Genomic DNA, 27,227 nt, shown 5'->3' with positions numbered 1-27,227 from the left:
TGAAAGCTGTTTTTATGAGTCTTGTCTTCCTGAGTTATGAATCCAAGCAATTTTTGTTCAAATATCAGAGCCCTGCAAGGTCAATTTAAGTTGTGGAATATAAAGTAGTGTTGTGTCTGATTTATTCTTTTCCAGAAGACAGACTTCGCAAGAGTGACATGATAGAAAGCAGTTCTGTAGTCCAGGGTCATTACTGTTTGTGGTTAGAAATAAACTAGAAAGTCTGATTTTCATTATTTTATTTAGATACCAGAAGGTTCTTATTAGTCATGTTTTACAGAAACTTTCACACTTAGTATAAAATGCTTTTACCTTTTTCATCAGCCTCTGGTATCTAAAGAAACCCTATCTCTTTGTTATAATACAGAATATTATCTATTCTTCTTTACCTTTTAGTTCTTTTGCTTTTGGAGTAGTTTTTAGCATATCCTTATTCCACATCAGTCAGATATAATTTGCCAGCTGTGCACGTTTAATTCAGGAATCAAGTCCTTCTGTATTTAATGCACCTTGTAATTTGGCTGGAGGTGGCAGGACTGATAGAATCTTAAAGGCAAAATAAGGAGAAAAAGAGTGTGAAACCAAGAGAATAAAAGGAAGGAAATTGTGTTCATTTAAATCATAAGGGAAAAATAGATTACTGAGAGAGACTGCTTCGAGGGGAAAATGTATTTGAATCATAGCAATTCAGTGCTTGGGAAGAATTAACTAAACCCATATGAATATGCTCAAACATCAGTGTTTTAAGGATTTCCAAGTGTGCTTTACAAAAAGCAAAATAGCTGTGCCTGCAGTTGTAAATAATGGATTTCCTTCTTCCATTTAGAGTGCACCATAACAATTCTTTTTCTTCTTTCCCAAGTGACTATCCCAAAAGCATTTAATCCACAGTATTTAATGTTTATCATTTAAAGATTACACCTGAGCCTTTTTTCCTCCCTTATTTTGCTCTTTGCTCTATTTAACCAAAATTTGCAGGGCAGGTGCCAGACTTCTCCTATTGTTCATTGTTCATTCTTGGTATTTTGGAATTTATCTTTATGAGGAAATAGAATCAGTAATTTTCTGAACTTAAATAGAAAAAATTATTCCATTTCCTATTCCCATTGCAGGAAAGCAGTTTAAATGCACAGTATGTGACTATACAGCTGCCCAGAAACCACAGCTCCTACGTCATATGGAACAGCATGTCTCTTTCAAGGTAGGAAAACATATAAATCATGCTTAAAGTTACTAGGAAATACATGGAACTTTAGATAACAATATTAAAACTGGCACATTTTCTTGTTTGATGACAATTAACAGTATACAAAGATTTTAATAATTTGGAAATTTTGACTGTATATTCAGACTTTTGAGATAGGGTTATTTTGTTCATGACCAATTTGTAATTAGTAGTTTTACTTGACAAAAATATCTGTATGTTGCAATATGAAACAAATTTATTGGGTTTGATTGTCAGTCCTTGAGTGACTGAATCTAATATGTACCTTAAAATGTCCTAGGGAAGTATGAAAGCAAATGCTCTATATCAGTGTTCATTGCCCACCTTAATTTTCCCTGAAATTTTCCAGTGTCTTGTACTATAGGTGAGTTCATATGGTTCAAGAAAATTAAGAGAATCAATTTTAAAACACTCCATTTATCTGAAGCATGCATTGGAAAGAATTTTGAAAATTGTTAATGTTTCTACGAACTATTTAGGTTAGAGATACAGTTTATTTTAATGAACAGTAGTATGTTTTTATTTCTAAATTTCACATTGATTCTCAGTGTGATAGGTCCTAATGTAATGTGTTGTGAAATGTTATATTCAGTAAATAGGAATTATACTGGTTTCTTTTCCAGAAAAGACAGTATTTTTTATTTATGAAAATGTTCATTTTAATGTGAGGCTTTATCTTAACAGTGAGCATATTTCTTATTGAAAACATCATATTGTTTTCATACGTAGCATCTTTCATTATCTAATAGATCATTTTACTTCTATAAAGAGTACACTGCTAGCATTCTTAACAAGTACCATAAAGCAGTAAGGCAAGCAGTCTTTTCAGATTTAAGTTTTGGAAGACAAAACAAGTCATCTAAAGAGATGATACATTGTGAATAAATAATTTTTCTGTCTTAAGTATGTGGTTTCGCTCTGGACTTAAATTTTTAAAGTATTTTTTGTAAATGAAAATACTTTTTTTTTCTTTTTCGATGGCTAAAGTGATGAATGTACTCACAGTGCAGTTCTTGAAATGTAGCTGGTTCTGACCTAGGGGTCTGCCTACACGTAAGTGTGGCAATTCAAGACATTGTCAAGAGAACTGAACACTGGATTAGGTCAATCAGTAGTATTTGTTCAAAGGAGTTAAAAAAATGTTTGCCTCCTTCTAGGACAGTTGTTTGCATGCTTATCAGACTCAGAGAAATGTCACTGCTTATGTGACCTAATGATCCTTTAATCCATCATATTTCCGCGATCCATGAATTTGCAATCCTGCTATTCAATAGCAGGCAACACTCGTGACTTGCACAAGTGAGTGCTACAAGAGCACAGCAGTCTGTCTGGATTATTTTCTCTAAAAAATGACAGTTTCAACGATAGAAAGAGAATACCCATCTCTGAAATATTGAGTAGCTGAATGTTACAGTATCCTCTGAACCATAAGGTTAAGGGAGCCTGAACATCACTTTTCTTCCTTATTTTTGCTGTTTGGAGCCTGAAGGGAAGATTATGAGCAGTGAGCTTAGGAGAGTGTTCTAATCAATGTACCCTGACTGTGGACATTTCCCTGCTTTAAATTCAGCTCCAAGATGAGCATTTCTGTACTAACCATTTTCTGCTGAGGAGCTTTAGGTGGGGCTGCTGTGCGTGAAGCATTTTCCATCCTATTCTGGGGTACTTGACTTTTCCCTGAGGACTTTGGTCAAGGTCTGCATGCTTTTACAGGACATGGTTGTGTCAAGCTTCCTATAACTATGATATATCTCAGTCAGAAAGCTATTATCAAAGGTTAACTTCAGGCTCAAATGCTTGTTTTCCCAATTTTAAATGAATTAATTTAGTTGCAAAAATCAGCTCACCAAATGGTGAAAGAAATGCAAATTCCAGGGAAAGGTGAAAGAAAAGGAAAAGAAAGGAAACCTGTTAAATTAGATTGACTGTACAATCATGTTGTGCTTTCAGTTATTTTAGTTGTCTTGCTGCCCTTTTTCAGACCAAAACTCACAGCAACTGAGTCATTTCATAGCAGAGAGTCTCCACATGGTCAGACCTGTTACCATCAATTATAAAAACACACAATGTACTGAATTACAAAAGCTGGGTAATAATCTTATAATAGTGAGAATACATATTGTCTTGCATATAATAAAGAGTAACACATTTAGGTAATGTTTAGTTACAACTTCAATTTATTTTGAATTTTCGAGGGTTTCCTTGAAAGACGCCCAAGTCAGAAATGGTTTCTTGGGATCAAAACATTGCAGCTTAGACCTGTATCCTGAAGAGGTGAGGAAATATAGTCCAACATTTTTCTTTTTTCTCCCAGCCCTTCCGCTGTGCACATTGCCACTATTCCTGCAATATATCTGGTTCCCTGAAGAGGCATTACAACAGGAAGCATCCTAATGAAGAGTATGTCAATGCAGGGTCTGGGGAGCCTGCAGCTGAAGCTCTTATCCAACAAGGTACATCTCCACCATATAAAATTTGTTGTTGTTTTTGGGTTTTTTTCTGAAGCAAACTTGGTATGAAGATAAACTTTTATGCTGTATTGTTCTTCAGTTTATTTGGTGTTATTTGATAAATCATTATTCCTTTTTAGTAATTCTGAAATGACCACATTTTACCCTTCATTCAGTGTCCTTTGTTCTTGACTTTTAAGGGTGTGGGAACCAAAGTTTTGTTTGACCTTGCCTGTGCTATTTGTTGTTGCATACATTTATCATTTACACTTGTTTGTCTCTTTTTGTAAGACAAGTATCACTGTCTGTTGAAATGAAAGATAAATTTCTACCATTCTGCTGATAAATTTCTGTGACAATTCTGCAAGGTTGAACTCGAGGTAAGGTTGAGCAAACATAAGGAAGGAGACTGAAGAGTAAATGGCAGCAAATTATTCCCCAACTAGAAAAATATGGGGAGAAAAGAGAGTACAGGTAAAACAGATTAGGAATTGTTATTCTCAGAATCTTGTTTATGGGCAAAGGAAGCACACCTTGTTCGGAGTAAGAAAGCCAAGAATTTATTAGTAGTATAATAGAAATCTTAACAATCTAATTTAAGATTTGTCTGACTCCCATAAGTAGTTTTGCTGTTACACACTGGGTTGATGAACCAAAGCAAACAACTGATTATACAGTCAGGTATATTTTTGGGTGTAAAGCTCCTTCAGTTCTAGTGCCTGGTGTGAGGAATATTGAGCAAGAAGAGGAGAAAGCCAGATTAAATATTAAATAATGTGGAAAATATTTTAATTCTTGGTGGAATTAAGTTTTCTTCTTTGTTACTCATAATTTTAGAAAATGTTTTCCCTATTTTTTAATAGAAACTACCAACAGTTTCATGTTTTGGAATCTTCTGTTTCTGATTTTGTTGAAGAGGAATAGAGACCAAAATAATGCTGTTGTATTAGATAAGGAATTAAATGTAATTCTTCTAAGGTTACATTATTTCTAAATGCTATTTCCAAATCATTAATCTAACACATAACATTTATCTGTTGAAGGCATTAATCCATGGCTACATACTGAAATCATGACACAGAGAAAGATAACTCAATCTGAGACACTCCCTTTAAACTTGCTCTGTAAGGAGAAAATGTATAACTACAATAAGTAAACTGAGTCTGTGTTGGTTTTATATAACATTTCTTTGTTTACTTTTGTCAAAAAAAAAAACCCAAATGATTTTAGAAGTAAATATATATAACAGGATAGGAATATATAGTATAATTGTACAATTATTTTCACAGAGAGTACAAGTCCATAGGGAACCTGCAGTTGTTTTAAGGAAGTAATATTTAATATTTGTTTGATCAGTACTCAGAGCCTCTATTTTGTAGTCACCCAGATGAAGGAAGAACTCTTCACTGTGGGGAGCTTTGTTTAACTTTACAAATATCTGAGCACTGCAAAGAATTCCTTGTCTGTAGCCACTCTCAGGAATAGATATGACAAAATGAATTCTGCTAGTATAAATTAGGGATCATATTTGCAATGTTTGGAACAAAGAAAATCAATCTTATGCTGATTAGGTTTTCCTTCCCCTTTGGGAGCCAGATAAATGCACTTTTGAAAAGAATTATTTTCCACTGAAGCAAAAGAACTGTAAAGTTGCTGAGATGCAAGGGTAGCCTTAAAATGGAGACATTGGAGTGAGATGAGAGAGAAAAAGTCTTTAACTTTTTTCTGTGGTGGATATCCTTTTCCCACCACATTGGAATACTGGAGAGGATGAACTTTAACAAGTTCAAATGTCAGCTTCTGCCCCTAGGATGGAGTAATGCCTGGCACTAGTCTAAGAGGAGATGCAGACAGGGATCTGGTTGGCAACAGCTCCCCAGGAGCCAGCAGTGAGGCCTGGCAGCCCAGAGGGAAATCCCATCCTGGGGTGCATTAAACACAGCATGACCAGCAGAAAAAGGAGAGGATTATCCTGCTGTGCTCAGAGCTGGAGCCCTGAGTGCAGGGCTGGGACCCACCAGGCAAGGATGTGAAGGTTCATGGCTTCATCCAGAGGGTAACAAAGATGGTGATGGGGCTGGAAGTCGTGTCCTGTGAGGAGCACCTGAGGGCTCTGGGCTTGTCTGGTTTGGAGAGGAGGAGGCTGAGGAGTGACCCCATTGCTCTCTGACAGCTTCCTGAGGGGGAAGGGGAGAGGGAGGTGCTGAGCTCTTCTCCTTGGGATCCAGTGATAGAACACATTGGAATGGTTCAAAATCATGCCTGGGAGATTTAGACTGGGCATTTGGAAGCGTTTCTTTACTGAGAGGGAGGTCAAAGAGTGGAACAGGCTTCCCAGAGAGGTGGTGAATGCCTGAAGGCTGTCAGTGTTTAAGGGGCATTTGGGCAATGCCCTTAACAACAGCTTTTACTTTTGGCCATCCCTGAATTGGTCAGCCAGTTGGGCTGGATGGTCCTTGTAGGTCCCTTACAACTGAAACAGCCCATTCTGTTCTTTCCATCTCTGACTCTGCATCCTTCTTTCTCTTCCTCTCCTTACACAGCATTTATATTTCCTGTGCTGACAGTAATGCTGTGCCTGTTTTCCACATTCACCTGTGGAAAAATCAGGCATTTTAGAGAAGTAATGAGGCATCAAATCCATGTAAGAGCTATGAAGTCAGTGTCTCTTCTTAAGGTTCTGTAATGAAGAAAGCTGTATTAATAGGTGTAATTTTCCCACATGCAGCTTCCTTTGCCAACTCAATTTCCTGTTCTGTGATGCATCAGATGGATTTTGCACCTGGGCTCCAAATAAGACGAGAAATTCCTTATCATGTTATAGAAACATCAATTTTCCCAGTGTTTTGGTATCTCACTGGGGGAAGAATTGTTCCTTGTGGGAAACATTTGCATTTGGAAGTGATAAACATGAATCCTATTGAAGTTAATAAAAATTTTCCTGATTTGGAAATCAGAATGCCTTCTGTATTTGGTTCACACAGCACAAACAGATTACTGTAGACACATTAAGCAGTATGACAAGTAGGTCATATTTGTCATGTGTGACACTTGGGTGTCATACAAGGTAATAGATGTTAGGAAGAAATTCTTTACTGTGAGGTACTGGAACAAGTTAACCAGGTAAATTGTGGATGGCCCATGCCTGGAAGTGTCCAAGGCCAGGTTGGATGGGGCCCTGAGCAACCTGGGGTGGTGGAAGCTGTCCCTGCCAATTGGCAGGGGGGTCAGAACAGGATGATCTTTCAGGTCCCTTCCAACCCAAATCTTTGCATGATTCTGTGTTTCTGAGCTGCTTGGGCCAGAAGTTGCACCTTGCTGTCTGACTGGCTTCTATTTAGTTTCAATTCGCTGTATTCATAGATCTGAAAAGCAATTTTGGAAAATTATTCATGTATTCATGTAAAGGAAGAAGACCTTTCAGGCCTGATATTAAACAAATCCTTTGAAATGAAAGGACTATAGATGAAAAGGAGAGAGTACCAGCCAGCAAAAAGGCTTGAAAAGAAATTGAGAGGGGAAAGTAACAAAGATTAATACCTAATAAAAGCTGTCTATATCTATTTGTATTGTATTGTGCTTGTTCTAAGTTACCCAATGAGCCCAGAGTGAATTACCTCACACTTACTCATCTCTACTCTCAGTTGGTTTTTGACTGCATTTCAGGCACTGCAAGTAAACTTAATTGGAAATATTTATATGAATGTAGACTACTGGACTGTACTCAAGATTCCTGGAATGAGCTTATAAATAAATGAATGATTCATAGAAGAGGGACTGTGTTCATTGGAGCAACTGCATTGCCAAGGATAGACAGCAGTATTTAATTTCTGGGCTTGTGGTAGAAATTGGAATCACCCAGGATCAGAGAAATGCTTGGGATTTTGCAGGGTGTGTGTGTTTCTTTGTTTAAGTACAAGTCTATGATCTGACATTTATTCTAGTATTATAAAGTAATAAAGGAAAATAAATAGCATAAGAATTTGATATATTCTGCAAAGGGGGCAAGAATATTGTGTACTACCCACTAGTTTTTCTGCAAGGCCCTGTCTATGTGCTCATTTGATGGCTTATTTTTTAGTTTAATTTGCTTTGTGCTGGGCAAGTCACAAACAATTTTTCCCAAATTTGTTTCTTTTCTCCTCACTGATATTCTCTCCCATCCATAAATATTTTGTTTATGTGTCTGAGAGACAGATTTTTGTTTGAGTTTGTGCAGCTATTTGTGCAGGCCATACATGAGGATCCAGTTGTGGGCTCAAGGATCTGTTTTACAGCTGCCAGCATGTGTTTGCTTTATTCAAAAATGAGAATTATCTTGTGGAAATTTAAGGCAAATAAATAAAAAAGAGCACGTGTCAGTGGAAGAAAGTTGTGTAGCTATGGAAGATCTGCCTGGAGTATTTTGTTACAGACATCAGTTTTGTTGTTGAAAGCAGTAAAGATGTACAAGTCATTGACTTTTTCTATATGTTACCCATTATTCTAAATAATTATCTAGAAATACCAGTTGAATTCTATGCTTCTCTTACTTGTTATTTAGTTCAAGTCATAATGACAAAAATTGCAGATTTAATTTACCTGGTGTGTTGTTACAATAGTTTTGATATCAAAGTAATGCAGAAAAGTGTTCACTGTTTCACAGCAGTGTATTTTTCCTAATACTACAGATTGGTGCGAAATTAATGAGTCATTTCATTTTCTGTAACTGATAATATTATCAAATCTGATGGAATCTGAAATTTTTGTGTTTCCCTTACTAAAACTGCTTCAGTTTTGCTTAGAGATGGAATTTTGACCATCTGCTTTCACAGTGAAGTTTGGTAAAGAGTTAGCAAAGAGGAGGGTTAGTATAGTAACAATAAGTTCCAGTGAAATACCCTGGAGATTGTCTGTAGTTACATTCTGCTTTATCAAAATAATTTTTTTTTCTGATTGCCTTGTTTATCAAGGACTGTGCAGCCAGGTCTTGGCTTATACCCAGCTTCTGTGAGTCTGTTTGGTGCCCTTGAACATGATGGGGGAGAATCATCTTTAGCCATGCTGATGATGTGGAGTCAGAGGTGTGGTAGCACAGTTCCTGCAGTGGCATAAGGCACATCCTCAGCCACTCAATTTGTTACAGTGAGTTCTGGTCACCTAATGCAACAATTTATCACGTGCAGGTTATTCTTGTTCTCTTTACTCAATAGAGAGGAAAAAAGAGAAGTACTTATTTGCATAATTGCAAGCAAATGAGATCTGACATTTGACCAAATGACTTTCATAAGCAAAAGAAGTAAATAAATGCTCATTAATCTTGTATAAAAAATTGGATTCTCATGATTTCATCACACTTAGTTTTTTGCCTGTAATGCTGCACACTCACACATTAAAAATTGTGCTAACTTCATGCTATGCATCATTTTGTAGACAGAAAACTTTATTTACAGTTTGCACGTTAACATAAAACTCGAGCAAAGATGTTTGGGTGAAGAGGATATAACATTGTTAACTCTTCCTAGTTTACTTTGCTAAGGTAAAAAAAGAAACAATGTTTGTTTTGAAACTTGAGAAAACTAGAACACCTGTCTTAGAGAAGACACATTTTAAAAATATTACTAAAGAATGCCATTGATGTGTATATTAAATATTGACGTTTCATGTTTGACAAATGGCTAAAGGAAAATATTTTACAGTTACCTGACTTGATTGAGATGGGGTCAGATTAAACATGTTACTGCATTGAAAAAGAATTTTTATTAAAATAAATAATTTATTTCTGTTTCCTTGTAGGTGGTATTAAGTGCCCTGTTTGCAGCTTTGTGTATGGTACAAAATGGGAGTTCAACAGACATCTTAAAAACAAGCATGGAATGAAGTTAGTGGAGAATGATGGGGAGACCAAATGGGAGGTAAAGCAAAATAACAATGGCTTTGACCCTAAGATTTTTTTAAATTCTGGGAAGAAGAGTAAGGATAAAAATAAGAAGTGTAAAAACATGTGGTTCTGATTTATATGATATCAGAAGGTCATGGGATCTTATCTTCGTTTGAATGCTTGCCTTGCTGTGTAACTGTTAAATTTTAATATATGGTAGAGTTAACAACCTTATAAATGCCTTTTTTTTTTTTTTTAACATTTTAGGCTTCTAGTCCTCTATTTGCAGCAGAAAGGGTGAAAGCTTTAGTAAAAAAATGTGAAATTGAAAACCTTACTGCATTTTCTAATATGCTGAATATTAACTGTAAGATGAACAAAGCTACAGAAAAAAAGTTTATGTCTTGGCCAGAGAAGGCTAGAATCTAGAAAATTGAATTTTTTAATTGATCACCTGAAAAAATTAAAATCTTATGCAGAGTAAGTCTTCTGTGATCTGTTCCATGTTTTCAGCCTCAGTCTGGAGATGCACAACCGATGGGAAAAACACAGATTTAGACACTTGCATTAAAAACTTAGAGTTGGCCACTGGAGTGTGTTCCCCTGCCTGGGCAGGCTGATTTTGAAGTCCAGTGAGAGGAAAAAGCCAGGAGTCATCTGCAGCTGGCTGACCCCCATAGTTTTAGACCTCTTCTGCTACATTTCAGTCTGGCCCCATCACAAATCTAATGCTTGACTTGGACGAGCTGACCTGCAGGTGTTGTCTAACAGTTATTGAGTATCCACACACAGAAGGATAAGTCCTTGAAAAACACTGGAGTTGGTTCTATTTGGACAGCTGTTCAAAGAAGACAGGACAAGCATTTTAAGATGTAGCCCTTGAAAGTCTTGTATCCATATTCCAAATGATTCTCTGTACACTTCCCCTGTACTGCCCAAAGCTAAAAAAATAAGAGAACATCCTGGATGCAAGAATGTCACTGTTGCTGAACTGCCTATAAAGAAAGAGTCCCATCAGAGCAGGAATATATATTGATAGCTTGTCTTGAAAAAAAGCATAGTTTAGGGAAAGGATAACTTTTCTGAAACTATGCCTTTTTTCAAGATTCTGAGGTATTATAGTTATAAGTTCATTTTGCTCAAAAGGTCTTTGCTAAACCCTGATACAGTGCAAGTCTGTTGTTATTTCTAAGATAACTGCAACAAAAATAAGGTCAGGATAATTTAGCATCCTTAAGACGACTTTTGAAGTAGAATCTAGAACACTGTGGGATGATTATCCTGTCTCCCATGTAATATTCTTCTTGCATTCTGTTTCACCCAGTATAGTTTTTTTTACAGTATTTGTTGTCCAAACTCATTCCTTATTGTTATTAAATCACTGAAATGAGATTATTCATGCCTTGGCTGTGTTTTGTTTCCAAGTTAACTGCTGAAGTTTCTGAAGAAGCATCCACTCAGTATCTCCATATCACAGAGGCTGGAGAAGATGTTCAAGGCACTCAGGCTGCTGTGGCTGCATTACAGAACCTCAGATACACTTCTGAGAACAGTAAGTTACCTTTCTCTGGGTTGGAACACAAATATGCCTTTTTTTCCAAAATATCTAATTATTTTAAGTGTACTGGGCAGTATATGACCTCCTGTGATCTCCTGTTAAAAAATTATGAAATAAGTCATCCAGAACTTATTTCTGGGGAGTTATATCTTCTTTAGGTATAAATGAGAAATTATAATTCATTATTAATTTCTCTATCCTGAAGTCATTAATACTTATCACTGTCTGTTTTGCACCTTATTAGCTGTGTGGAATTTCCTGTCTATATTATTAAATATACTGTGAAATTAGCTATCTTGGCAGAATAGATTGTGTGTATCTAATGGCAATTCTCTGGCTATTATTTTTCTCCCTCTCTGGCTTTGGTCAGCAAGACTGCAGGAGTTACATGATGGAATAGCTCATTTACCCAGACAGCACTAACAATCTCAATTTTGATGGTACACAAAACCAGTGAGCTATTCTGTATCAGGTTGAGGAGGAAAAGAGTAGCATTAGATAATGTCTGCTAAGTGAGAGATAACAAAAACCAGAAAAGAAAAAATGCCCAGATTTCTGAGCGTGTTAAAACACCAGAGAATAGAGTAGGTGTTCCTGTGGTGCTTTGGGGTTTTTTTTAATACATATAAATAAATGCACTGGTTATCAGAAGACAGCATTTTACAGTTGTTTACCATCATGGTCTTAATAGTTCACAATACAGATACGTGTCAAAAACTCTCAGTTTTTTAGGGATTTTCCAAACATGTGGCAATTAAATTACGTTACTACCAGTTTCTGTATATTATCTTAATGAGTGTAAATTCTGAATAAATGAGAACTTCTTAAGAACTTTTCTTAAACTTCTGTATATCTAAATTAAAATAAATATTGTCATGGAATGTGCTGCACATAGCAGTCTTTATTTTAAGCATGAGGCTATAGTTTTTTGAGTTATCTTCTTTTTAGATCATCAACTTCAAATACTCTTCCAGCATATTCTCTCTTAGTATGAAAACAGTAGTATCTTGTCTGAAGGCAGTTTCATAGTAAAAAAAAGAAACCCAAAGCAAGCAAACTACTCAGATACACTTGTTTCTTACATAAATAACAAAATATAACTACTTTCTATTTGAAATTAAATTATCTGACCTAGACTACTATCACAGTATCAACCTCAGTTTGAACAAGTTTAAGTTAGGAAATTAGATTTATTCTATTTGCTATCTCTTTTCTATCTCTGACAGTGATTAAAGCAAATATAAGGCCGCTTTACATGACCCTGACAGTTTCTTTCCTTGTCTGACATCTCCCTCATGCTGACAATGGGCGTGTAGGAATGGTGGGCTATTGGTGAGAATTTGTATTCCTGCATAACAAAAAACATTTTTCTGCATTCAGGTCTTTCATGCCTTGTGAGAACTGAGAGTACAACTATAAATGTTTTGGGTTTTTTCTGCAAACATCCCTTTCCTTTGGCGTGATACACGCATCAGAGAATTTTGTAAAAATGACAGACATGTTCTGATCCAGTGTTTATAAAATGATCAGTCTGAGTTTTCCCAAGCAATTAACCTTTCCCTTCAGCAGGTTAGTGATAAAACTACTTCATTTAGGTTGAGGGGTATTGCAGAGGACCAAACAGGTAGTAAACACAGGTTTCTAAAATACCAAATGGCTGTTATGGTTGTAGGTATACAGGTAGGTTCTGTGTAAGATGAATGTCTGGTAAATACACATTTGGATTTGTAAAGTCTTGCAGCTTCCTAATTTGCAGTTCCTGCCATGACTTGTGGCTGTTGTTTCTTTATTCAATGTATTCTTTTAGATCTCTTTCAAATAGGCATAAAAGTGATCAGGGTGGCTTCACTTGCTGATTCATGCATTCCCTGGGCAAATTTGTTTTGTGAATACTTCCCTGCCATAGATCAGTTATTAAAGTGTCACATTATTGAGATTTTTGAATTGTACCAACAGTGCTGTGAGTCAGGGCTGTGCTGTTTGGATTCACGTAGCCTCAGAACTGTTCTGCTGTGAAGATCTTATGTCTGCTGTCTTTCTGATAAGGTGAAAGGCTGGATCCAACAGCTGTGAACATCCTGCAGCAGATCATTGAGTTGGGTTCAGAATCTCACGATGCCACTGCAGTGGCTTCTGTCGTTACCATGGCACCTGGCACCGTGACAGTGGTGAAGCAGGTAAGAGCTCTTTTCTTCTCTAGACCAGCCACATTTAATTTTCATATATTTACTGTGAAATGGGTGTTACTTTGCAAAGGAAAAATTTTAAATGATCACGCACAGAGAATTTTTCCTAATTTTTCACTGTGTGTTGTGTATGCAAGTGTTTACATGCCCACACACGTACATATTTATGCATATATACACATATATCTTTATACATCTAAAAATGCATATAGTTTTGTATGTATATAAAATATGAATGAATAAATAAATATGCATATATGTGTATGTAGTTATGTGTGTGGAAATACAGCTTTTTTCTAGCAGGTGTTTTCAGGCTTTATAAAATAACATACTTACACTTTGTGCAGACACTTGATGCCATTGTCATCTAAAAGATTCAGGTGATCCTTGGTGCAGCAAGCAAAAGGAAATAATTTTCATTTGAGGTGCCTATTGGGTTCAAACATCAAGACTTTTGCTCAGTATTTCCTCTTCACAGGTGTCTGCTAACTTTGTTGCTGGTATTTTTCACTTTCTCAGTGTTCTTTAAGCTCTGCTTGTTCCTTCTCTTTCAGCACAGCTCTTTGCTTATCCCTTTCCCCACTGATTCACCGGGGTCTCTGTATTCAGTGGTTGACAGATGAGGGAAGGAAAGTACATAAGAAATTTGAACTTTCCAAAGAGTTTAAGTATATCCTTTTATTTAAATTAATCAGAACTGATTATTCTGAGTGCTAAAAACTAACTTTTGAGGTCAGCATTTCTGTAGTGTTTTGAGCATTGAGTTCACAAGAACTCCATAGAAGTGTGTGAAGTACTTGGGTAATTCCTAAGTTTGCTGCCCACATGTCACAGAGACAATGCACAATTTGAAGTCAGAGCATTTTCAGATGTTTCTTTGCAATACTTAACAGGTATTTTGACTAGAAACTATGTAAGAGTTTCGGGCTTTTTTTGTAGAATAACATACCCAAATTTGAAAACTAAATTCAGTCATTAAAGAGAAGAGACAGTGTGGTCCAATTATGTGCAAGTTTCAAAACAACTTTTATAGTATAGCTACTACCAACGTGAGTGCTTTGCTGTAGGGAAATACAGTATTAGCAATTGGTGTTTGTCAATATTATTGAAATTAGCTCTTCCCTAAAGAAATTCATCTTTTGAAGCTGTTGTAATAAAGATATAGAAGAAAGTGGCTGCTGAAGTAGAGCTCCCTAGAGAATGTTTTGACATCTGAGTGTTAAACTTTAAATATAGAGGTTTTAACTCTGATCAATATCTGAGTCATCATAAAATCTGTTAACTTCCTTGTTGGACCCTCTGAATATACTGTTAACTTTTTCTGAGTAAATACTTAAATTCCAAATTAATTTTCTCCTTCATTTTTCAGTCCATATTTCTAGCCTTTTGAGTTTGCAGACTGTTAAGCCTTAATCACTTCTTTTCCAGTATACATCAGTGACTCTCACTGGTCTGATATCAAACTCTTACATGCACCACTCTTATATCAAATGAAATATTGAATTCTCAGAGCACAGAATCTCTCTGCTGCTTTTCTTTTTATGCCCCCTTTCCCCCTCCCTTTAGAATATTTTACTTTCTTTAAAATTTTCTTTTTATTTTTCTCTTTTTTCTTTTTCTATAGAAATCATTTTTTTATCATAGTCTGGTTTGTTATACAGCTGTAGTTATTTTCCAGCTCTTGTCTTCTCACCAGAAAATTGCTTCAGAGTTACAGGCACACCTAATTTTAATCTGAGGGAAGGAAGTCTTTAAATGTTATTAACTTGACTTTAATCCTCCCCTATTAGAAACTGTCAGGTTTTTTTTCTCCAGTACTGAATTGCTTTCTGTGGGATATCCCTCATTTGTACCTATGACTTGGTTGGGTTTTAATTATAATAGGATCCTAATTGTTAACCTTGAAGTGACCTTTAGATATGTTCATATTTCACTTTCCTACTGGAAAATGTATTCCACACTTTCTTCTGTGACCTTCAGCTTCTCTTGTGGATTGTGAGACAAAGAATTCATTCAGGGTGTCAGCAATATATTGACATCATCTGTCACTGAATTTCCATTCCTGTTCCTTAATGGCCTCACCAAGTCCTTGCTTAGCAGCCTGGGTCCATTTTTTTTTTTCCTTAACGACATTTATTGTAGTTGTCCTGATTTTTGTGCCGATTGTTGTTTTCTTTTATTCTAAGGATGTATGTTATCCATTTCTTACATCTGTTCTTGCTTTCATGTCTCATTTTTAGCTAGCCTTTGCAAGTTTCCTTCATATTTCTCTATCTGCACCAAGAAATTTCTTCTAATTCTAAATTACTAGAACGTTTTAAAAGGATTTTTTGCTGTAAACATTACACTATAGTGTTCCTATTTTTGTCTTCTCTTTCCTGCCTGGAAATTTCTTTCTCCCACAGCTGTCCTTATCCTTACTTTTCACTCATAAAAGTCCCATTTACACTTGATACTTAAAGTCTTGTATAAATCCAGCTGTATCTATCAGCAATGCTGCTATGCTCATGCTTTAGCACTTCCATAACCTGTGTGTTCACATACCTAAGTGTGCTGTGCTTGTAGAGCTTCAGGTTAATGCAAGAATTTTGCCTCCAGCAACAACCTCTATGTTTATCTCCAAGTCCTTTTCAGCATCTTGGAAGATATCTGGTGTATTAATTAGGTCTAACTGCTATAATTTAAAAATCGTTTTCTACTAGGTCACAAGACATCAAGGATTCCATGTTTGAGGGGTTCGTCTATTAAATTATTGTTCTGCTTGTAGTCTTACTGCAAGTATACTAAATTAGAAGTGCACATTATAATGGAGGTGAAATCAAGATCAGATTCTCTCTTCATAGCTCCTGAATTGCAGATTGAGGAAAAAATTCAGTTCTGACTTAGGAAGCTTCATATTTCTTGTTTATATGAATTATTATATTAAAGGAAAGGCTTTGATAACATAGCAGTAAGCAGTTCCAGCCAGAATTGGAATCCAACTTGTGATTTTAAACCCAAAAATGCAAAGTTAGCCCTGCTTAGCTTGGATTATACTTATTAAATAGGAATCATTGTTTGGCTCTGTTAGTGTCACATGTATGAGACCTTTCCAGGGCTGTGTCTAGAGCCTGAAATGATACTATATTAATCTTGTCGGTGAGTCAGTAGACTAGTCTGTTACAAAGTTAATTTTTTTCTAATTTGGGATAAATCCAGTTGTGTGAGCTCTAAAAATATGCAGCTGCTAAGGAGTGTAATATATATTTCTCATCAAATGCCTGAGAAAAAGAAGTCAGTAATGTAAAGTTTTACCAATATGATCTGAGACTGGCAAAAATCCCCTTTGAAGCTTTGATCACAGCATGGCAGGAGAATTCCATCCTTGTTCAGTTACTAAGGATCCATTCTGTATCTCTTTGTAAAAGACCTAATGAAGATATTTTTTCATAGCATGGCCTTTGAGTTGTTCTGCTGTGCTTAAAAGATGGAAGAAGGAGAGAGGAGAGATTGCTAAGTTTGAAGAACATCTAGGAAAGAGGCTAATAAATGCTTAGAAAAGCCAGGAAATACTCTTCATAGTGGATGGTAAATACAGGCAATAGAGTAGGGAGACAGGAGTTTTGTGGGAACAGCACATGGGAGGGTGAAGGGACTGGAAGGGTAAAACAAGGTACATTCCTTTCTGCACATTCAACTCTCTGTGTCCTATTACAGATGTACTTTTGCCCTTGTGCCTTAGGGTGGAGATTGATTCATTTAGTTTTTTGTTTATTTTGCTAGAAGAGGCTGTTCAATCCATTATTTATAGGGGTGGACTATTTTCCTGGCTCACATGCCAAGCATAAGCAGTCAGGCTAGTATCACACACACCCCTGATTTACAGTCTCTGCAGGCCTGTGTTCAGAGACTTGTTTTTCACACAAAATTGTGTGTTAACTAGAGGAGAGATAGTGTTTCACTGCAAACTGCCTTGATATTTAGTTGTTTCTTTCAGTTAGGGTGTACTTAAAGTACAAACAGGATATTAATTGCTTCATGAAAAGTTTCTTCCAAGTTAAACATTTGTTTGATTTAAATTCTGAGTTTTTTGTGAGGAAACATTACCCTCAGAAATGAACACCCCTGATAGGGTTTTTTTTGCAGAGGAGATTCTTTCAGTGTGTAGTGGTGTAAGTAACTCTCCAAGGAAGCAATATTCAAAGTGCATATTCTTGGTTTCACAATATACAGAGAACATCCTTGAAAGCTTAGTTCCTGAATCCCTCACTGCATTGACCAGAACATCAGGAGTGTTTCCTCTTCTTGGTCTGTGTCCATCAGCTCTGGTTTCTCTTCTATTTGTTGCTCTTCCATTTTTCAGTGTTTGTTAGCAGGAATGTTTAATGGCAGCAAGACACTACCTGATTTAATTCATTTGTTTTTTCATAAATGCAGTTTATTTCTTGTATCTTTGACATGCTTTGTGTCAAAGGTCTCTTTCACACAAAGCATATAGGGTTCTCTGTCCAAATATGAGTTTTTATTTTTGCATCAAATTACTACAGAGCAGTAGAGTGTTGGATTGCAAATTAAAGGTTTAAATTCTTATGCTCTGTGGTAACCAATTAAATTTGGTTGCATGTTATCTGTTTTTCAGGGATTTTTTTTCATTTAGATAGTGATGGACATATTTCTGGTAATTTGCTATTTTTAGGCCTGTGATATTGCACTGGGTTTGTGTACTCTAGAACCATGACATTTAGCTCTCTCTGAAGATTGCTGAGAAATTTGTGTTAATCTCTAATCATTATAATTAATCACTAGAGTGAATATATCAGCTTTTCTGCACAGCTATTCATCAGAAGTTCACTTTATTTCTCAACTCTGTGGGATATCGTTCCTATTTTTCAAGCCAGAGAGCTGATTTCCTCCTCAGGACCATTCTTGGGCCTTGCCTGCAGGTGAATACCTAAATGGTGCCAATTTGTTCTGAATGATGACTCCTACATGGTTTCTCATTCCAACCTTTTAGCTACAATGGTTGCCCAAGCCATCATTATTTTATGCTACAATTAACTCTGATAATCTTCTTTTCTGACATTCACAGTTATGTTTTATCCCTTTTGTTTTCTTGCCGAAAAAAACTTAAAGATTACTTTCTCTCCTCTTCTTGTCAACACCCTCTCTTATTCTGTTCACTTAATGTTCCCTTCTTTTCCACATCAAACAAAATCTTGTTTTCCTTTCCTGAGTTTTTTACTCCTTTCCAACTGTCCCATTTCTCATTAGCTGTAAAGATTTTATCTCCTATATTTGCTCAGTCCATGAAGATTTAGTTGCTTACTACTTTTTTCAAACAAGTTTCTAATGCCTTCTTCTATATTGTGCTTAGTTGTGTGGATTTTTAATGAGGAGCAATTTGTACTTCATGATCTTCTCTCAATTACTTGTCAAAAACATGATGACAGCAATTATCTGTGAATAGACTGTTGGATATTGACACTAATGTCTGTCACACTGAACTATCACTGTCTCATGTTTTACTCTCTCACCTCCCTTTTTCCATGTCTGCTTACTTTCTCTCATTTTATGCTGAAATTATGGTGAAATTATAAGGCCTTTGGGGCATGAACTACTCTTTTCATGTAGCATAGCTGATACAATCCAGGTCCTGATCCAAAGCACTACATAAATATTAACAATAAAGAGCAGCAGTTGGCTGCTGAATTCTCTTCTTTCCATTCAGAAACATGAAACAGGACTAACGTTTTTACTACTTCTGTAGACTGAAGTGAAAGGTTAAATCTATTCCTGAAAAGGATAGTAACCTATTTTTAACCTAGACATAATGTGTTCTGGAGAATAAGTATATCAGCTATTACAATAACTAAACAGATCTGTATCAGAAGATAACCAGAAAAATACTGGATTTCCATGTGTTTCACCCTTTATTTCCTTTTATCCTTTTATTCTGTAATCTCTTCAGGCTCCAGTAAAAACCTACCATGGTAAGTTACTTTCTTCAAAGTGACAGCAGTAGGAAGGCAGAGCAAAGATTATACATCATCTCAAAGCAGATCACAGAAAATAATTTTATAGTGTAACACATCTTCAAAAATAAATACCTATTATTAGCATGGCTGTCACATCAGAGGCTACTGAACACTGTTCTTCAGCAGCACACCTTGTATTTCAATCTGCTTGGATTGCTCCTGACCTGATGATGGGTGCCAGTGGTAATCTAGAAAATTATCCAGTATATGGAGTTATATACATGTTGATTGTCAATTTTGTAGTTGCTTTAGAAAACAGAGCAATCTGATGCTTCCTGTGGCAGTAACAGCAATGGAAGGTTTTAAATGGGGCTGATAGGGCTGAGGCCCTGTTTCCTCAGCTTTTGAGGTTCTCCTCATCACCTCATTGAGGTTCTCCTAATTTCTGTAACATACAGATAAAATCTCCGTCAAGACCACTGTCCTGTTAGAGCTCCTCAGACAATGGCAGTGTTGCCATTCTGCCTCAAAAGGAGGTGGGGTGATCCAGCATTTTGCCAGATGAGTGCCATGTCCAGCCACAGTCCCTCTGTCAAGATATATTCAACCAACCAATTGCTAAAACTTTTTTCAAATATGCATCAACAGTATGAAGATTTGTCTCCTTGCTGTTTCTATTTTATGCAAAGCAACTCTTTCATACTCAACCTTCTTATTATTCCAAAATCATTGTGCACCAGATTGCCTTTGTTTTGTAGCTCATTATAGAGATTCAAATGATCAAATTACAGTGTTTTCTCTGTGCATTTTTCACACAATATAACTGTATGTAAACCAGAACTGAGGAAGCGTTGAAATTATTCAAATGATACTGAACAAAACTTGTAGGCACCAATGTAAGCTGACACATCATATATCCAGGTGCTTTCTGTGATCTAAAGTGCTTTCATTTTAATCCTTTGTGCAGATATTTTATGTATTTTCTTACTGATGTTTTATGATATAAATAGGAGCATCTGCAGCCTAGTGTAAGGTTTTGAAAATGTGAAAGATCTCTGTGATTAACTTTTTTGCTTCATGTTAAACTGAAAGCAGCATATAATCTGATATCGAGGGAGAGAATCCACTGAGGATTTGGGGACAGGCCCAGCAAAACTGTTTTAAGCCCAATGGACCTGCAACTCCTGCTGATTTCAAATGAAATTTAGGCTATTACAGTATTTCACAAAATGAGCTCTAGAGTAAGGAAAAGGCTTTTGTATCTTATTGCAAATATTTTTTTACTCCTTTTCAGGAAAGGTAAGAAGTATATTTTCCTTAATGGCTTGAATTAATTTATTTTAAATTTAAAACAAGCTTTCTTGTTTTGAGAGGAAGAGATTCCTCCAAGAGAGACCCATTTGTAATGAACACTTCCATGTATTTGGATGGTCCATGGATATGTAAACTAAGAGCATTTGGAATTTAGAAGTGTTGAGCTTCTTATGAAAACGTGATGGTGAAAGTCCCATTGGCTTTTTTGAGAGACAGATTTAGTTAATAAAGAATATTTATGCAGGTACTGACTTGATTTAATGTGCCAGCTGTGTGGCTTCAGCTCCTTGCTGTCGTTCTTAAATGAAGGATAAGCAGACAGATACTTTTCAGCTGACTCTCAGACAGAAGAGAGGTCTTGGATGCTGCTCTTAAAAAGATTTCAGAAGCCAATAAAGAGAATTGAGTGTGGTGACTTCGTTCATTCGGATGGCAGCTGTCCCACTGTTTCATCAATATGAAGGATGTAAATTAACATTTTGAGATTATTCCCTGTGGAATAATCTAATGGGAACCAAGCAGAAGGATGTAAACATTGAACTGATTTGAAATGTAAATATCCCAAATAATGTGGTGATTTGTCAGACTAAAAAGATTACAGATAGCTATCCAAAAAAAGATACTGGAAGCTGGAAACACCAGAAATAAAGATATTAGTTTTCTTTACCCTGCATGACAAGGGTAATAAACCCACATCGATAAAGTCAGGTAGGGAGTTTAAATTAACTTTCTTTATTGGCCATTTTCATTTCAAAAGGATATAAAACTGAATAAGCATTAGATTGCTTCTATTGAATTGAATGAGATTCTGTTTTCATTTCGTTTTTGTGTCAACTATGCTTTATTTATTTTCCTCTCTTCATTATTTATGTACATTCACAAAGCTATATTTGAAATTATTTATGGCTTTTGATTTAGAGTGACAACATTGAGATCCATCTCACACTGTGTTGTGCATTCCTGTAGCTTTTAGGAAATGTAGTGTAATTTTTCTGGCCTGAGGCATGTTGTCAGAGGGTTATGTGTAGTGCACTAAAACAAGAGGGATTAGTGTATATTGCATAATTATAGGGCCACATTTTAGACACCTCTGTTTCTGTATTTGAGCATCTCTAGCATCAAGGGCTATAACTGTGAGCTGATTCATAACAAGCTGTGAGATTCTAATTATCTAACATTTTTAACTGCAGCTCCCTATCTGAATTCAATGGTGATTAGACTTTTCATGGCCTGTTGCAATATTCATTAGTAGATCTTGTGTATGTCCTTAACTTCCAGAGGAGCTGAGAGTGGAGCAAGTACCCTCAGGAAAGAGGAAAGGACAGCTATGAAAAGGGAGTTTGGTGTATGAATTCACTAAGGCTCTGTTGCTTTCAGTAGGATTTAGGGTTTCTTTAATAATTAAAAAATAAAAAGGGATGCATTAGGAGCAGCAAGAGACACAAGTTTACAGTGATATGTTTTATTTTCATGATTTAGTTCCTTGCTTTTCAAGGAGAGGCTCAGACTTCCCATTAGTGAGAGGTATGTTGGTGAAAGGGACTTATAAAAAGAGAGACAGTTATTTTTAACAGATAGGGAAAGGACAAGAGGGATTGTTTATAAACTCAAAGATGTTAGGAAGAAATTCTTTACTCAGAGGGTAGTGAGGCATGGGAGCAGATTGCTCAGAGAAGCTGTGGATGCCCCATCCCTGGGAGTGGTCAAGGCCATATTGGATAGACCTAGTGAGAGGTGTCCCTGCCCATGGCACAGGGGTTGGAACTAGATCATCTCCAAGTTCCCTGACAATCCAAACTATTCTGTGAGTCTATGACTCATTAATTCTGTGATACCTGCATTTTGAGACAACATAAATTGTTTTTTCTTAGGCTAGTTACAAATTTTATCGTGTCAAGAAAAACATCCAGCGTCATCTACTTGTTTAGGGTGTTGAGCTTGAGCTTCAGCAGGAGCTGTTTAAGCTATATTTGAAATAAAACATTCAAATATGTTCGATAAAAGAAACAGAATGTGAAAAGGATTTCATTCCGTTCCTGTATTTTTTATCCCTATAAACTGAATCCTGTGCAACAAAGCCAGAGTGGGCATTGGTGGATATGACTGTGCTGTTGCATTAAGGTCAGTGACAATGGCCAGATTCTCTTTAGGTGTTAAATCTTTCACCAGATAAAATCCACATATATTTCATTAGTATATTACAGCCATACTGACTTGGGACCCTCTGAATAATTTAACAGCTGGGCATATTTGTTACTGTTCAAGAAAAAGCTTTCTAAAGCCTTATTAATTGAGTGAACGTTCAGAGTGCTGTGAAGTCCTAAGGGGCTTGTGAATCTCTGGAATCTTCTTCTGAGAGATATTTTAAACACGAAATAGAAAAGTCAGAAGCAAAGTCACTGTATAATAAAGAGAATGGTTGCTTAGGGAAAAAATTAAATGAGAAAAGAGCATCAGGAAAACAAACATATAGGGCCTATTTTTCTCCTTTCTGGTCAGTAAGGTACCAAACAGATCCTTGGAATCTTCACTGTAGTTCTTCCCTTCTGTTCCCACTCCCCTCTTAAACAGCATCAATGATCTTAATTATATTTACTTGAATTTGATTGTGCTACTGCTGTTTACTTTTGAGCCAGTTTCTAAGTAAAAAAAATTAGCCCTTTCTAACTTCTGTAACTTAGATTCCACATTTTGTAGGCTCTACCATGTTTGACCTTTTTAAGAGTTCAGTGCTGCAAGAGCACACTGTGCTCCAGCAAACAGAACCATGGATTCCTAGAATGGTTTGGATTGGAAAGGACCTTAAAGATCATCTCATTCCAGCCTTTCTGCCATGGGTAGGGACACCTTCCTCTAACAAATGCTTTTGCATATGTCTTGCATACTGAAAAATTGCTGTTCCATTCTTTCCTTAAAAGTTGATTATTTTATCACTAGCACTTGAGAGAACGCATTTCTTCCACATGACTTACAGTTTTCTGATTTGTTTATACTTGTCTGGAGTACTTTGCAAAGGAATTGTATATGGGTCTAGTAGAGGATTAAGATTTGGTTTTGCATTCTGGTATGTAATGTATTTCAGTAATTGACAGGCACCTGTTTGAATTTGGAATGCAACACCAGACTGTGTTGCTTTTTAAAATGTTGACAAGAAGCAAAATGTTCAGTAAAAAAATATTTTATTTTCACTTGTTTCTGTCAGTCTCAATAATGTAAACATTCCTGCCTCACAAACAGTAGGCCTTGGGAACCTATTTCAGTGATATTTATATTTCACATTTTTCTAATAAAATCCCTTAAGGTTTACAGTGAAATTTGCACTTCTATGAGCAGCCACTGACTAGAGAGAAAAAGAAAGGTGGGTACAGTAGATGTTTTCACACATGGTTTTGGATGGGTTCTCAACTCAGTGCTATTAGAGGAATTGATTGAGTTCAGATTTATTTAAATAAAAGCAGTTTTGAATGAGTGACTGCTGAGAGATTAAAGCTGTCTCTAAACACCAGTGTTCCTGAAACTTGCAGCTCTCTGTGCACAGAACCGAGATGCTGTGTTGGTGCTTTCAGTATTCTGCCTAGCTACACACTCATTAATCAAGAGCTCTCACATTTTCTGCAAAACTGACATTTTCTTTCAAGGCCCCGTGGTTGCTAATTCACGTGCTGCATTTCCATTAATCATCACAAAACCAGGTCCTTCTTGGGCAGGTGAAATTTCTGTAAGCTCTGCCGTGTCTCCTCAGGTGAAAGAAGAGGAGCAGTCAGCCAACCACACGCTGATGATCCAGGAGACGCTGCAGCAGGCGTCGGTGGAGCTGTCGGAGCAGCATCACCTGGTGGTGTCCTCGGATGAGGTGGAGGGCATCGAGACTGTCACCGTCTACACCCAGGGCGGGGAGGCTTCAGAATTCATTGTTTATGTTCAGGAAGCTGTGCAGCCTGTGGAGGAGCAAACTGTGGAAGAATCAGTGCAGGAGCTCTAGAGAGCAATGCTCAAAGGAGATGATTTCTTCATTTGCCAAAGCCAGAGGTTTGGGGCTTTTTTTTGTCTTAACCAAAAGCAAGCAAGCTGATGGATTTTCAGTTGATTTGTGAAGTGATCTAACTGGTTAGATTGTATCAGTAGCTTAGATATATTGTGTGCAAAACCTTCTCAGAGTTTTTTGTTTCTAAAAAATGCTTTTAAGGAAAAAGTAATCTCCCCTTCTTAGAAGATCTCTCACTTGATTCCTGTAAATTCGCACAAATGTTGTCTGTTTAAAACTGTGGTATCCCATGATAAAAACCATCTATAAAAATAGCTAGAATGTCTGGAAAAGCCCATACATTCCATTTTACACATGCTTCATGTATTCGTGACGTGTCTGGAAGCAAAGTTGTTTTTTCTATAATTAAAAGGGCCTCTTAGGTCTGAGTACATGCTTAGAAAGTGTCTGCTGAGTTGTGGATCTAACCCAAAGAAAGGCTCAGATTTAATTTGAAACACACCACAGATGGACTGCAGTTTATACCTGTGAGATGATCCTTTGAGTTTGGGAGGTATTTGAAGCCATATGTGATAATTCTGGGTATCAGTAGGATGACTATTATTTAGCTATTTGGATAATGACAACTGTTTCCATCCCTCTGAATAAATTCCTATCTGGTATCATAAGGTGAAACCAAAACTGTCAAATCAAGGAAATATTCTTTTGTTTTTAAGAAAAAATATATTCAAAAGATTTGTAAATGCTATAAGAGATGTATGTTCATATGTTTTAAACAGATATGCTTGTAAATATGACTGTGTGAAAAAAATTTGTACAAAAAGTTTAAGTAAATATTGACGAGAATCAAGATATTCTTAATTATGCATGTATATAGTTCCAGATTTTTCTTCATGAATCTTGAATTGTTTCTGGTTTAATATTTTTAAATTTGAGCTATAAAAATTATTAATAAATAAAGAATTGTCATGCTTTCCTCTAATGCTTTAATTTCTTAAGTGTTGGTTTCCCTTTCGTAACTAATTAAAAAATGCTGGTGTGCATTGACTCTGATGAATTATTCCTCCACTACTAACACTAGTTAGTAGTGTCTTATCAAGAAAGTACCACCATGAAATACAGGCAGACCTTTCTATGTGATTGAGCTCATTTATAGGTGTCCTGGGTAAGAAAGCTTTTATCTAAGTGGATGTAATATCATGAGTTGATTGTCAGCGTCTTCCGAGTCTGTTGGGTTCTCTTGATGCTGGACAAATCAGAGTGCAAACCTGTAGTGGCAGTTTCTCCCTTAGCTATGGCAATGGGGAGTTTAAATTTTGTAATGGAAAAGAAGTGAGAATTGCTTGACTTGAGTGGCAGCTCTGTTTCCTCTGGTTTCATCTTGACAGAGCCCCGGGGATGTGAAGTTTGTAGAGTGGAGACCTTGTTGTCATTTTGTGTCACTGACTGGAGCTGGTCACAAGTGTCAGGGTTGATTCTGTGAGTGTTCAGTAAACTTGGCAGGAATGAGCCATGAAATGTTTAGTAACATTTGTAATGTGATAGAAGCTGATCAAATGCATCATTATGATTAGTCTGCATAAGAAACTGTGTTTTTGTAATTACTGGTTGAAATTCAGTGTTGATTTACAAGAAAAATGCTTTCTGTTATCTAGAAGAGAATAAAGCAGTCTCAAAAACTTAGAATTTACTGAACCAGCCCATTTGCTGGTAAAACCATTTGGATGAGCCTCATGATCACATGGGGTAATGGGTGAACTTAGTCTAAAACCTCCCTGAAATGGAGACAGAAAACTATTTTTCTATGCATCAGTCAAGAATTCTGAAGTACATTGTTTCAGATAAACTGAGTCACTCTGTCTGGAAGAGGTGTGGCTGTACTTGGACAAATAGTTTTGAGGTTTTTTTTGTTTTAATTCCAGTATATCACAGCCATACATACCTATGTAATTTAAGGCTTGATATATAATTGATGAGTTATATCACATTTTCCCTATACTAAATCATAAACACTTACGTGTATTTTCTGCTTCCTTTTTTATTATTATTTTAAAAATACTTTTCAATTCAGGTCTTTTTTTTTCCCAGCTCTGCCATGACCTTAACAGCACAAATTGTTGTTGTTTTTAATGGCATGTTTTCCAACAAGATTACAGAAGTGACATTGATGCAATTCAGATTTTCAAAACATTTTAATATTTTTAATTCTTCTAAAGTTATAAATTTCTTAGTCAACACAGCATTTTAGCACCGCTGTATAGAATATGAACTACAACCATTCAATATTAATAAAGGAAAATTATTTCACATTCCAGTAATTTGCTGACAATGTGGACATGTGCTTACAAATTTTTTTAAAAAATAAGCTAAGTCCAAAATACATGAGAAAACCTTTTGCATCTCAAGAATGAGCAGTACTGTCAGCACTGTTAGTAGAGAAAGGAAAAGTAGCAAAAATCATACTGCAAGATATTCAATTGTTCAAATGATTTAAGATCCAAGTGGGCAGAAAATCTGGTGTGTGTGAGGGAATCTTTTGGAGCTGTGTTCAACTTGCATGGGCAAGACTTGATTTTTGGCTTGAACTCTTCACACCTGCCTGTGGAGGAGTCTGATCACAGAAGGGTCAGTGATGTGTCAATGGAAATGTGAAAACTGACCCAGTGAGGAAGTTTTACCTTTCTGGCCCTTGTGA

The 27,227-nt window shown here is 36.3% G+C and overlaps 1 protein-coding gene across 1 annotated transcript in view; it reads left to right on the top strand.

The window, feature by feature from the left end:
* ZFAT (zinc finger and AT-hook domain containing) overlaps window positions 1-26,222 on the top strand; it is a 76,962-nt gene extending 50,740 nt beyond the window's left edge. The window contains exons 11-16 of the mRNA XM_014888803.2: window positions 1,113-1,201; window positions 3,540-3,678; window positions 9,451-9,569; window positions 10,961-11,087; window positions 13,140-13,270; window positions 24,290-26,222. Of these exons, the coding sequence (XP_014744289.2) occupies window positions 1,113-1,201; window positions 3,540-3,678; window positions 9,451-9,569; window positions 10,961-11,087; window positions 13,140-13,270; window positions 24,290-24,529 (845 nt within the window). The 3' untranslated portion in view covers window positions 24,530-26,222. The remainder of the gene's footprint in view (window positions 1-1,112; window positions 1,202-3,539; window positions 3,679-9,450; window positions 9,570-10,960; window positions 11,088-13,139; window positions 13,271-24,289) is intronic.
* Window positions 26,223-27,227: the final 1,005 nt, after the last annotated feature.

The sequence above is a fragment of the Sturnus vulgaris genome, chromosome 1, assembly GCF_052056855.1.
Source record: "Sturnus vulgaris isolate bStuVul1 chromosome 1, bStuVul1.hap1, whole genome shotgun sequence".
In the NCBI taxonomy this organism is placed as follows: domain Eukaryota; kingdom Metazoa; phylum Chordata; class Aves; order Passeriformes; family Sturnidae; genus Sturnus; species Sturnus vulgaris.
The sequence above is the reverse complement of the archived record's forward strand: the minus strand, read 5'-3'. Positions and strand labels throughout refer to the sequence as shown.